This window comes from Oncorhynchus nerka, linkage group LG6 (genome assembly GCF_034236695.1).
Source record: "Oncorhynchus nerka isolate Pitt River linkage group LG6, Oner_Uvic_2.0, whole genome shotgun sequence".
Lineage (NCBI taxonomy): Eukaryota > Metazoa > Chordata > Actinopteri > Salmoniformes > Salmonidae > Oncorhynchus > Oncorhynchus nerka.
In genome coordinates, this window is record NC_088401.1 from 92,301,553 (window position 1) to 92,316,353 (window position 14,801).

Here is a 14,801-nt window from a genome sequence, read left to right on the forward strand (position 1 = left end):
CAACCGTCAGTAACACACCCACCCCTACAGAGAGACAACCGTCAGTAACACACCCACCCCTACAGAGAGACAACCGTCAGTAACACACCCACCCCTACAGAGAGACAACCGTCAGTAACACACCCACCCCTACAGAGAGACAACCGTCAGTAACACACCCACCCTACAGAGACAAGTCAGTAACACACCCCTACAGAGAGACAACCGTCAGTAAACACACACCCCTACAGAGAGACAACCGTCAGTAACACACCCACCCCTACAGAGAGACAGTAACACACCCACCCCTACAGAGACAACCGTCAGTAACACACCCACCCCTACAGAGAGACAACCGTCAGTAACACACCCACCCCTACAGAGAGACAACAGTAACACACCCACCCCTACAGAGAGACAGTAACACACCCACCCCTACAGAGAGACAACCGTCAGTAACACACCCACCCCTACAGAGAGACAACCGTCAGTAACACAACACACCCACCCACCCCTACAGAGAGACAGTAACACACCCACCCCTACAGAGAGAGACCGTCAGTAACACACCCACCCTACAGAGAGACAACCGTCAGTAACACACCCACCCCTACAGAGAGACAGTAACACACCCACCCCTACAGAGAGACAACCGACAGTAACACACCCACCCCTACAGAGAGACAACCGTCAGTAACACACCCACCCCTACAGAGAGACAACCGTCAGTAACACACCCACCCCTACAGAGAGACAGTAACACACCCACCCCTACAGAGAGACAACCGTCAGTAACAGTAACACACCCACCCCTACAGAGAGACAACCGTCAGTAACACACCCACCCCTACAGAGAGACAACCGTCAGTAACACACCCACCCCTACAGAGAGACAGTAACACACCCACCCCTACAGAGAGACAAGTAGTAACACACCCACCCCTACAGAGAGACAACCGTCAGTAACACACCCACCCCTACAGAGAGACAGTAACACACCCACCCCTACAGAGAGACAACCGTCAGTAACACACCCACCCCTACAGAGAGACAACCGTCAGTAACACACCCACCCCTACAGAGAGTCAGTAACACACCCACCCCTACAGAGAGACAGTAACACACCCACCCCTACAGAGAGACAGTACACCCACCCCTACAGAGAGACAGTAACACACCCACCCCTACAGAGAGACAGTAACACACCCACCCCTACAGAGAGACAGTAACACACCCACCCCTACAGAGAGACAGTAACACACCCACCCCTACAGAGAGACAGTAACACACCCACCCCTACAGAGAGACAGTAACACACCCACCCCTACAGAGAGACAGTAACACACCCACAGTAACACACCCACCCTACAGAGAGACAGTCAGTAACACACCCACCCCTACAGAGAGACAGTAACACACCCACCCCTACAGAGAGACAGTAACACACCCACCCCTACAGAGAGACAGTAACACACCCACCCCTACAGAGAGACAGTAACACACCCACCCCTACAGAGAGACAGTAACACACCCACCCCTACAGAGAGACAGTAACACACCCACCCCTACAGAGAGACAGTAACACACCCACCCCTACAGAGAGACAGTAACACACCCACCCCTACAGAGAGACAGTAACACACCCACCCCTACAGAGAGACAGTAACACACCCACCCCTACAGAGAGACAGTAACACACCCACCCCTACAGAGAGACAGTAACACACCCACCCCTACAGAGAGACAGTAACACACCCACCCCTACAGAGAGACAGTAACACACCCACCCCTACAGAGACAGACAGTAACACACCCACCCCTACAGAGAGACAGTAACACACCCACCCCTACAGAGAGACAGTAACACACCCACCCCTACAGAGAGACAGTAACACACCCACCCCTACAGAGAGAGACAGTAACACACCCACCCCTACAGAGAGACAGTAACACACCCACCCCTACAGAGAGACAGTAACACACCCACCCCTACAGAGAGACAGTAACACACCCACCCCTACAGAGAGACAGTAACACACCCACCCCTACAGAGAGACAGTAACACACCCACCCCTACAGAGAGACAGTAACACACCCACCCCTACAGAGAGACAGTAACACACCCACCCCTACAGAGAGACAGTAACACACCCACCCCTACAGAGAGACAGTAACACACCCACCCCTACAGAGAGACAGTAACACACCCACCCCTACAGAGAGACAGTAACACACCCACCCCTACAGAGAGACAGTAACACACCCACCCCTACAGAGAGACAGTAACACACCCACCCCTACAGAGAGACAGTAACACACCACCCCTACAGAGACAGTAACACACCCACCCCTACAGAGAGACAGTAACACACCCACCCCTACAGAGAGACAGTAACACACCCACCCCTACAGAGAGACAGTAACACACCCACCCCTACAGAGAGACAGTAACACACCCACCCCTACAGAGAGACAGTAACACACCCACCCCTACAGAGAGACAGTAACACACCCACCCCTACAGAGAGACAGTAACACACCCACCCCTACAGAGAGACAGTAACACACCCCTACAGAGAGACAGTAACACACCCACCCCTACAGAGAGACAGTAACACACCCACCCCTACAGAGAGACAGTAACACACCCACCCCTACAGAGAGACAGTAACACACCCACCCCTACAGAGAGACAGTAACACACCCACCCCTACAGAGAGACAGTAACACACCCACCCCTACAGAGAGACAGTAACACACCCACCCCTACAGAGAGACAGTAACACACCCACCCCTACAGAGAGACAGTAACACACCCACCCCTACAGAGAGACAGTAACACACCCACCCCTACAGAGAGACAGTAACACACCCACCCCTACAGAGAGACAGTAACACACCCACCCCTACAGAGAGACAGTAACACACCCACCCCTACAGAGAGACAGAGAGACAGTAACACACCCACCCCTACAGAGAGACAGTAACACACCCACCCCTACAGAGAGACAGTAACACACCCACCCCTACAGAGAGACAGTAACACACCCACCCCTACAGAGAGACAGTAACACACCCACCCCTACAGAGAGACAGTAACACACCCACACCCACCCCAGAGAGACAGTAACACACCCACCCCTACAGAGAGACAGTAACACACCCACCCCTACAGAGAGACAGTAACACACCCACCCCTACAGAGAGACAGTAACACACCCACCCCTACAGAGAGACAGTAACACACCCACCCCTACAGAGAGACAGTAACACACCCACCCCTACAGAGAGACAGTAACACACCCACCCCTACAGAGAGACAGTAACACACCCACCCCTACAGAGAGACAGTAACACACCCACCCCTACAGAGAGACAGTAACACACCCACCCCTACAGAGAGACAGTAACACACCCACCCCTACAGAGAGACAGTAACACACCCACCCCTACAGAGAGACAGTAACACACCCACCCCTACAGAGAGACAGTAACACACCCACCCCTACAGAGAGACAGTAACACACCCACCCCTACAGAGAGACAGTAACACACCCACCCCTACAGAGAGACAGTAACACACCCACCCCTACAGAGAGACAGTAACACACCCACCCCTACAGAGAGACAGTAACACACCCACCCCTACAGAGAGACAGTAACACACCCACCCCTACAGAGAGACAGTAACACACCCACCCCTACAGAGAGACAGTAACACACCCACCCCTACAGAGAGACAGTAACACACCCACCCCTACAGAGAGACAGTAACACCCACCCCTACAGAGAGACAGTAACACCCCACCCCAGAGAGACAGTAACACACCCACCCCTACAGAGAGACAGTAACACACCCACCCCTACAGAGAGACAGTAACACACCCACCCCTACAGAGAGACAGTAACACACCCACCCCTACAGAGAGACAGTAACACACCCACCCCTACAGAGAGACAGTAACACACCCACCCCTACAGAGAGACAGTAACACACCCACCCCTACAGAGAGACAGAGAGACAGTAACACACCCACCCCTACAGAGAGACAGTAACACACCCACCCCTACAGAGAGACAGTAACACACCCACCCCTACAGAGAGACAGTAACACACCCACCCCTACACAGAGACTGTTCTATCAGTGTTTAGTTACTTGTCATGTGTTGTTTGTAGTAGCTGCTGCTTTTGCAAAAGATAAATGGGGATCCAAATAAACAAAGAAACTTACCCAGGCGGTTAGCAGGGTTGCGTTTAAACAGCATTCTCAGCAGACTCTGGGCTTCTAGACTCAGGAACTGAGGCATCCCTAACTTAGCTCTGAGAGAGGGAGGGAGTGAGTAGAGGAGAGAGAGAAGACAGGAGAGAAGAGCGCGAGTGACAACAATGTCCTGAACAAATGTCAAATTGTCTTCTTACCAAAATATCGTACGACAGACCATGTACACCCTGAACATCCTAATTGAAAAAGAAAATGCAAAATAAGAAGGAAGAATTGCGTGCCCAAACTTAACTGCCTCCTACTCGGTCCCAGATGGGAATATATTATTATTACTGGTGGATAGAAAATTGAATTATGTCTGTGAGTATAACAGAACTCATATGGCAGACAAAAACCTGAGAAGAAATCCAAACAGGAAGTGAGAACTCGATTTTCAAAACAGTGCCATTTAAAGTCCATGTTAGTTATGGATGTGCATGCACTTCCTAGGGCTTCCACAAGATGTCCCCGTCTTTAGATTCTGGTTGTATGGTTCTACTATAAAGGAGGGGCTCATAATAGCTCTTTTACTGAGTGGTCTGGCAGAAAGGCTCGGTCTCGTAGCGCGTGGCCACGAGAGAGTGTCCTCCCGTTCCAATGCTTTTCTTCAGACAATGAAATTCTTCGGTTGGAACCTTAATTGCTGATTAATGTTTAAAACATCCTAAAGATTGATTGCATACATCATTTGACTTGTTTCTACGACCTGTAACGGAACTTTTGGGGTTTTTGTCTGGAGGAATTACTCGTGCTTTATGAAGATTAATGCTGGGCTGAACAAGCTAACAACAAGTGGCTAAATTATGGGCTTTATGGAACTTTATGGAACAAATCAGTCATTTATTGTTGAACTGGGATTCCTGGGATTCTTCTGATGAAGATATTCAAAGGTAAGTGAATATTTATAGTGTTTTTTTTTGTAGCTTCTGTTGACGCCAAAATGGCGGCTATTTCTTTGGCTAATTTGGGTTCAGAGCGCCATTCTCAGATTATTCTTTTTCCGTTAAGTTTTTTTGAAATCTGACACAGCGGTTGCATAGAGGATACGTTGCTCCAACCCGTTGCTTCCGGGTCGCATCCGCGCTTCGGTCTCCTTCGGTCTGCAGATTGTATAACTTTTTCATTACATTTCATTATAGTACAACGGTCTGATTTGTCTAATCTTAGCAATTTCTTCTTAGCTAGCTACATAGCCGTCGTTGTATCAAAGATAATTGCGTAATTATCGTATTTCGTCGTCCTCCTATCTGCCTAGCAGCTAGCCAGCTAGCATACGTTCACCGGCTACCGTAGCACTGTAGTAACTATCACACTCAACTGAACGACTTGATTAGTGTAGTATTAGCTAGCTACATAGTTGTCTTTGCGGTCTTCGTATCCAAGATAATTGTGTAGTTTAGAGTGTGTAGTCTTAGAGTGATTATCTTAATTTACCGAGGTTAGCTAGCCAGCTATTTTGTCGTCCTTAACGTAGGAGACACTCCTAGCTAGCCAACAGCCAGCCAACGTCTACTGAATAGAACTTTCGCATTCCGGTCGCATTCCGCTTCGCTCCACAGGTAGTATCACATTTTCATTTCATTTCATTACAGTCCCAACGGTGTGATTTGTTTGATCATAGCTAGCTACATAGCTAGCTACATAGCCGTCTTTGTTTCAAAGATAATTGTGTAGTCTAGACCGATTTTCTAGGTTAGCAAGCCAGCTATTGTCGTTCTCCTAACAGCGTAACGTAACCAACTAACACTGCTAGCTAGCCAGCTAGCCCCGAATAGCAGCATTGTAGAAACTTCACACTCAACGGAACGACTTGATTAGGGTAGTGTCAACAACGCAGCTAGCCTACCTCAGCAGTACTGTATCATTTTAATCATTTTAGTCAATTAGATTCTTGCTACGTAAGCTTAACTTTCTGAACATTCGAGACGTGTAGTCCACTTGTCATTCCAATCTCCTCTGCATTAGCGTAGCCTCTTCTCTAGCCTGTCAACTATGTGTCTGTCTATCCCTGTTCTCTCCTCTCTGCACAGACCATACAAACGCTCCACACCGCACCCTAATCTGGTGGTCCCAGCGCGCACGACCCACGTGGAGTTCCAGGTCTCCGGTAGCCTCTGGAACTGCCGATCTGCGGCCAACAAGGCAGAGTTCATCTCAGCCTATGCCTCCCTCCAGTCCCTCGACTTCTTGGCACTGACGGAAACATGGATCACCACAGACAACACCGCTACTCCTACTGCTCTCTCTTCGTCCGCCCACGTGCTCTCGCACACCCCGAGAGCTTCTGGTCAGCGGGGTGGTGGCACCGGGATCCTCATCTCTCCCAAGTGGTCATTCTCTCTTTCTCCCCTTACCCATCTGTCTATCGCCTCCTTTGAATTCCATGCTGTCACAGTTACCAGCCCTTTCAAGCTTAACATCCTTATCATTTATCGCCCTCCAGGTTCCCTCGGAGAGTTCATCAATGAGCTTGATGCCTTGATAAGCTCCTTTCCTGAGGACGGCTCACCTCTCACAGTTCTGGGCGACTTTAACCTCCCCACGTCTACCTTTGACTCATTCCTCTCTGCCTCCTTCTTTCCACTCCTCTCCTCTTTTGACCTCACCCTCTCACCTTCCCCCTACTCACAAGGCAGGCAATACGCTCGACCTCATCTTTACTAGATGCTGTTCCTCCACTAACCTCATTGCAACTCCCCTCCAAGTCTCCGACCACTACCTTGTATCCTTTTCCCTCTCGCTCTCATCCAACACTTCCCACACTGCCCCTACTCGGATGGTATCGCGCCGTCCCAACCTTCGCTCTCTCTCCCCGCTACTCTCTCCTCTTCCATCCTATCATCTCTTCCCTCTGCTCAAACCTTCTCCAACCTATCTCCTGATTCTGCCTCCTCAACCCTCCTCTCCTCCCTTTCTGCATCCTTTGACTCTCTATGTCCCCTATCCTCCAGGCCGGCTCGGTCCTCCCCTCCCGCTCCGTGGCTCGGCGACTCATTGCGAGCTCACAGAACAGGGCTCCGGGCAGCCGGCGGAAATGGAGGAAAACTCGCCTCCCTGCGGACCTGGCATCCTTTCACTCCCTCCTCTCTACATTTTCCTCCTCTGTCTCTGCTGCTAAAGCCACTTTCTACCACTCTAAATTCCAAGCATCTGCCTCTAACCCTAGGAAGCTCTTTGCCACCTTCTCCTCCCTCTTGAATCCTCCTCCCCCTCTCTGCAGATGACTTCGTCAACCATTTTGAAAAGAAGGTCGACGACATCCGATCCTCGTTTGCTAAGTCAAACGACACCGCTGGTTCTGCTCACACTGCCCTACCCTGTGCTCTGACCTCTTTCTCCCCTCTCTCTCCAGATGACATCTCGCGTCTTGTGACGGCCGGCCGCCCAACAACCTGCCCGCTTGACCCTATCCCCTCCTCTCTTCTCCAGACCATCTCCGGTGACCTTCTCCCTTACCTCACCTCGCTCATCAACTCATCCCTGACCGCTGGCTACGTCCCTCCCGTCTTCAAGAGAGCGAGAGTTGCACCCCTTCTGAAAAAACCTACACTCGATCCCTCCGATGTCAACAACTACAGACCAGTATCCCTTCTTTCTTTTCTCTCCAAAACTCTTGAACGTGCCGTCCTTGGCCAGCTCTCCGCTATCTCTCTCAGAATGACCTTCTTGATCCAAATCAGTCAGGTTTCAAGACTAGTCATTCAACTGAGACTGCTCTTCTCTGTATCACGGAGGCACTCCGCACTGCTAAAGCTAACTCTCTCTCCTCTGCTCTCATCCTTCTAGACCTATCGGCTGCCTTCGATACTGTGAACCATCAGATCCTCCTCTCCACCCTCTCCGAGTTGGGCATCTCCGGCGCGGCCCATGCTTGGATTGCGTCCTACCTGACAGGTCGCTCCTACCAGGTGGCGTGGCGAGAATCTGTCTCCTCACCACGCGCTCTCACCACTGGTGTCCCCCAGGGCTCTGTTCTAGGCCCTCTCCTATTCTCGCTATACACCAAGTCACTTGGCTCTGTCATAACCTCACATGGTCTCTCCTATCATTGCTATGCAGACGACACACAATTAATCTTCTCCTTTCCCCCTCTGATGACCAGGTGGCGAATCGCATCTCTGCATGTCTGGCAGACATATCAGTGTGGATGACGGATCACCACCTCAAGCTGAACCTCGGCAAGACGGAGCTGCTCTTCCTCCCGGGAAGGACTGCCCGTTCCATGATCTCGCCATCACGGTTGACAACTCCATCGTGTCCTCCTCCCAGAGCGCTAAGAACCTTGGCGTGATCCTGGACAACACCCTGTCGTTCTCAATTAACATCAAGGCGGTGGCCCGTTCCTGTAGGTTCATGCTCTACAACATCCGCAGAGTACGACCCTGCCTCACACAGGAAGCGGCGCAGGTCCTAATCCAGGCACTTGTCATCTCCCGTCTGGATTACTGCAACTCGCTGTTGGCTGGGCTCCCTGCCTGTGCCATTAAACCCCTACAACTCATCCAGAACGCCGCAGCCCGTCTGGTGTTCAACCTTCCCAAGTTCTCTCACGTCACCCCGCTCCTCCGCTCTCTCCACTGGCTTCCAGTTGAAGCTCGCATCCGCTACAAGACCATGGTGCTTGCCTACGGAGCTGTGAGGGAACGGCACCTCAGTACCTCCAGGCTCTGATCAGGCCCTACACCCAAACAAGGGCACTGCGTTCATCCACCTCTGGCCTGCTCGCCTCCCTACCACTGAGGAAGTACAGTTCCCGCTCAGCCCAGTCAAAACTGTTCGCTGCTCTGGCCCCCAATGGTGGAACAAACTCCCTCACGACGCCAGGACAGCGGAGTCAATCACCACCTTCCGGAGACACCTGAAACCCCACCTCTTTAAGGAATACCTAGGATAGGATAAAGTAATCCTTCTCACCCCCTTAAAAGACCTAGATGCACTATTGTAAAGTGGCTGTTCCACTGGATGTCATAAGGTGAAAGCACCAATTTGTAAGTCGCTCTGGATAAGAGCGTCTGCTAAATGACTTAAATGTAAATGTAAATGTAATACGTTTATCTTTAATTCTGTGAATAACACTTGCATCTTTTATCAATGTTTATTGTGAGTGTTTCTGCAAAATCACCGGATGTTATAGAATCAAAACATTACTGCACGTAAAGCGCCAATGTAAACTGACATTTTGTATAAATACACTGCTCAAAAAAACTTCTTAACTACTACTACTATATACACAAATACTACTTAAATACTACTATATACACAAATACTACTTAAATACTACTATATACACAAACACTACTTAAATACTACTATATACACAAACACTACTTAAATACTACTATATACACAAACACTACTATATACACAAATACTACTATATACACAAATACTACTATATGCACAAATACTACTATATACACAAACACTACTTAAATACTACTATATACACAAACACTACTTAAATACTACTATATACACAAACACTACTTAAATACTACTACTATATACACAAACACTTCTTAACTACTACTATATACACAAACACTACTTAAATACTACTATATACACAAACACTACTTAAATACTACTATATACACAAATACTACTATATACACAAATACTACTTAAATACTACTATATACACAAACACTACTTAAATACTACTATATACACAAACACTACTTAAATACTACTACTATATACACAAACACTACTTAAATACTACTACTATATACACAAACACTTCTTAACTACTACTACTATATACACAAACACTACTTAAATACTACTATATACACAAACACTACTTAACTACTACTATATACACAAACACTACTTAAATACTACTACTATATACACAAACACTACTTAAATACTACTACTATATACACAAACACTACTTAACTACTACTATATACACAAACACTACTTAAATACTACTACTATATACACAAACACTACTATATACACAAACACTACTTAAATACTACTATATACACAAACACTACTTAAATACTACTATATACACAAACACTACTTAAATACTACTATATACACAAACACTACTTAAATACTACTATATACACAAACACTACTTAACTACTACTATATACACAAATAACATATACACTGCTCAACAAAATAAAGGGAACACTAAAATAACACATCCTAGATCTGAATGAATGAAATATTCTTATTAAATACTTTTTTCTTTACATAGTTGAATGTACTGACAACAAAATCACACAAAAATGATCAATGGATATCAAATGTATCAACCCATGGAGGTCTGGATTTGGAGTCACACTCAAAATTAAAGTGGAAAACCACACTACAGGCTGATCCAACTTTGATGTAATGTCCTTAAAACAAGTCAAAATGAGGCTCAGTAGTGTGTGTGGCCTCCACGTGCCTGTATGACCTCCCTACAACGCCTGGGCGTGCTCCTGATGAGGTGGCGGATGGTCTCCTGAGGGATCTCCTCCCAGACCTGGACTAAAGCATCCCAACTCCTGGACAGTCTGTGGTGCAACGTGGCGTTGGTGGATGGAGCGAGACATGATGTCCCAGATGTGCTCAATTGGATTCAGGTCAGGGGAACGGGCAGGCCAATCCATAGCATCAATGCCTTCCTCTTGCAGGAACTGCTGACACACTCCAGCCACATGACGTCTAGCATTGTCTTGCATTAGGAGGAACCCAGGGCCAACCGCACCAGCATATGGTCTCACAAGGGGTCTGAGGATCTCATCTCGGTACCTAATGGCAGTCAGGCTACCTCTGGCGAGCACATGGAGGGCTGTGCGGCCCCCCAAAGAAATGCCACCCCACACCATGACTGACCCACCGCCAAACCGGTCATGCTGGAGGATGTTGCAGGCAGCAGAACGTTCTCCACGGCGTCTCCAGACTCTGTCACATCTGTCACATGTGCTCAGTGTGAACCTGCTTTCATCTGTGAAGAGCACAGGGCGCCAGTGGCGAATTTGCCAATCTTGGTGTTCTCTGGCAAATGCCAAACGTCCTGCATGGTGTTGTGCTGTAAGCACAACCCCCACCTGTGGACATCGGGCCCTCATACCACCCTCATGGAGTCTGTTTCTGATCGTTTGAGCAGACACATGCACATTTGTGGCCTGCTGGAGGTCATTTTGCAGGGCTCTGGCAGTGCTCCTCCTTGCACAAAGGCAGAGGTATCGGTCCTGCTGCTGGGTTGTTGCCCTCCTACGGCCTCCTCCACGTCTCCTGATGTACTGTCCTCCTGGTAGCGCCTCCATGCTCTGGACACTACGCTGACAGACACAGCAAACCTTCTTGCCACAGCTGGATGAGCTGCACTACCTGAGCCACTTGTGTGGGTTGTAGACTCCGTCTCATGCTACCACTAGAGTGAAAGCACCGCCAGCATTCAAAAGTGACCAAAACATCAGCCAGGAAGCATAGGAACAGAGAAGTGGTCTGTGGTCACCACCTGCAGAACCACTCCTTTATTGGGGGTGTCTTGCTAATTGCCTATAATTTCCACCTGTTGTCTATTCCATTTGCACAACAGCATGTGAAATGTATTGTCAATCAGTGTTGCTTCCTAAGTGGACAGTTTGATTTCACAGAAGTGTGATTGACTTGGAGTTACATTGTGTTGTTTAAGTGTTCCCTTTATTTTTTTGAGCAGTGTATATATGCACATTTTCGAACAAAACGCACAATACATGTATAACATGATGCTCTATGAGTGTCATCTGATGGAGATAATCAAAGGTTAGTGATTCATTTTATCTATATTTCTGCTTTTGTGACCATCTTTGGCTGTGAAAAATGGCTGTGTGTGTTTTTGGATTTGGTTGTGATCTAACATAAATATATGTTGTGTTTTTGCTGTAAAACATTTTAGAAATCGGAGAAAATGGGTAGATTAACGAGATGTCTATCTTTCATTTGCTGTATTGGACTTGTTAATGTATGAAAGTTAAATATAAAAAATAAAAATAAAAATTAATTTCCCGCGCCACCTTTTCAGCTGAATGGGAGGGAGTGTTCCTTTTGAGGGACTCCTAGTCATAACAAGTTTACTAGAGAACAAGATGACAGCAATCTGTCAGTCACAGAGAGAGGACATCAGTTCTGTATGTGAATCCATGATAACATTGACAGTGAAATCAAATTCAGATTATCTCGAGGGACAATCAAATCGAAACAACATGGTTGTGGATGGAATTGCAGAATCTCCACGAGACCTGGACGGAGACTGAGGAGAGAGTACGGGAAATGATCTCGGAGAAACTGAAGATGTACCACAGAAATACTAAGGTAAATGCTCCCACACGACTGGAAAACCCACCACCGGCCCAGCTGACAGGCCTAGGCCGATAGTGGTCAAATTCCTGAGGTTAAAGGACAAGGTAGCTGTTCTGGAAAAATCTTTCTTGGGGACCTGAATATTGACTGTTTTTCATCAAGCTGTCCGCTCAAGAGAAAGCTTCTCACTGTAACCAGTGTCTGTAATCTGGTTCAGGTTATTAATCAACCCACTCAAGAGGAAGCGTATCTCCCCTGGTGACCTACTGGTTGTGTGGATGTACTGACATGTATCTCCCCTGGAGACCTACTGGTGGATGTACTGACATGTATCTCCCCTGGTGACCTACTGGTGGATGTACTGACATGTATCTCCCCTGGTGACCTACTGGTGGATGTACTGACATGTATCTCCCCTGGTGACCTACTGGTGGATGTACTGACATGTATCTCCCCTGGTGACCTACTGGTGGATGTACTGACATGTATCTCCCCTGGCGACCTACTGGTGGATGTACTGACATGTATCTCCCCTGGCGACCTACTGGTGGATGTACTGACATGCATCTCCCCTGGCGACCTACTGGTGGATGTACTGACATGTATCTCCCCTGGTGACCTACTGGTGGATGTACTGACATGTATCTCCCCTGGTGACCTACTGGTGGATGTACTGACATGTATCTCCCCTGGTGACCTACTGGTGGATGTACTGACATGTATCTCCCCTGGTGACCTACTGGTTGATGTACTGACATGCATCTCCCCTGGCGACCTACTGGTGGATGTACTGACATGTATCTCCCCTGGCGACCTACTGGTGGATGTACTGACATGTATCTCCCCTGGTGACCTACTGGTGGATGTACTGACATGTATCTCCCCTGGCGACCTACTGGTGGATGTACTGACATGTATCTCCCCTGGTGACCTACTGGTGGATGTACTGACATGTATCTCCCCTGGTGACCTACTGGTTGTGTGGATGTACTGACATGTATCTCCCCCGGTGACCTACTGGTGGATGTACTGACATGTATCTCCCCTGGCGACCTACTGGTGGATGTACTGACATGTATCTCCCCTGGCGACCTACTGGTTGATGTACTGACATGTATCTCCCCTGGCGACCTACTGGTGGATGTACTGACATGTATCTCCCCTGGTGACCTACTGGTTGTGTGGATGTACTGACATGTATCTCCCCTGGTGACCTACTGGTGGATGTACTGACATGTATCTCCCCTGGTGACCTACTGGTGGATGTACTGACATGTATCTCCCCTGGTGACCTACTGGTGGATGTACTGACATGTATCTCCCCTGGTGACCTACTGGTGGATGTACTGACATGTATCTCCCCTGGTGACCTACTGGTGGATGTACTGACATGTATCTCCCCTGGTCACCTACTGGTTGTGTGGATGTACTGACATGTATCTCCCCTGGTGACCTACTGGTGGATGTACTGACATGTATCTCCCCTGGTGACCTACTGGTGGATGTACTGACATGTATCTCCCCTGGCGACCTACTGGTGGATGTACTGACATGTATCTCCCTGGCGACCTACTGGTGGATGTACTGACATGTATCTCCCCTGGCGACCTACTGGTGGATGTACTGACATGTATCTCCCCTGGTGACCTACTGGTGGATGTACTGACATGCATCTCCCCTGGTCACCTACTGGTTGGGTGGATGTACTGACATCCATCTCCCCTGGTCACCTACTGGTTGTGTGGATGTACTGACATGTATCTCCCCTGGTGACCTACTGGTGGATGTACTGACATGTATCTCCCCTGGCGACCTACTGGTGGATGTACTGACATGTATCTCCCCTGGTGACCTACTGGTGGATGTACTGACATGTATCTCCCCTGGCGACCTACTGGTGGATGTACTGACATGTATCTCCCCTGGCGACCTACTGGTGGATGTACTGACATGCATCTCCCCTGGTCACCTACTGGTTGTGTGGATGTACTGACATGTATCTCCCCTGGTGACCTACTGGTGGATGTACTGACATGTATCTCCCCTGATGACCTACTGGTGGATGTACTGACATGTATCTCCCCTGGTGACCTACTGGTGGATGTACTGACATGCATCTCCCCTGGCGACCTACTGGTGGATGTACTGACATGTATCTCCCCTGGTGACCTACTGGTGGATGTACTGACATGTATCTCCCTGGTGACCTACTGGTGGATGTACTGACATGTATCTCCTGGTGACCTACTGGTTGATGTACTGACA

General features: G+C 48.5%; 1 protein-coding gene across 1 annotated transcript in view; it reads right to left on the bottom strand.

The window, feature by feature from the left end:
• rps6kal (ribosomal protein S6 kinase a, like) overlaps positions 1-14,801 on the bottom strand; it is a 92,760-nt gene that overhangs the window by 34,583 nt on the left and 43,376 nt on the right. Inside the window, exon 10 of the mRNA XM_065020018.1 lies at positions 4,212-4,300. Within this exon, the coding sequence (XP_064876090.1) occupies positions 4,212-4,300 (89 nt within the window). The remainder of the gene's footprint in view (positions 1-4,211; positions 4,301-14,801) is intronic.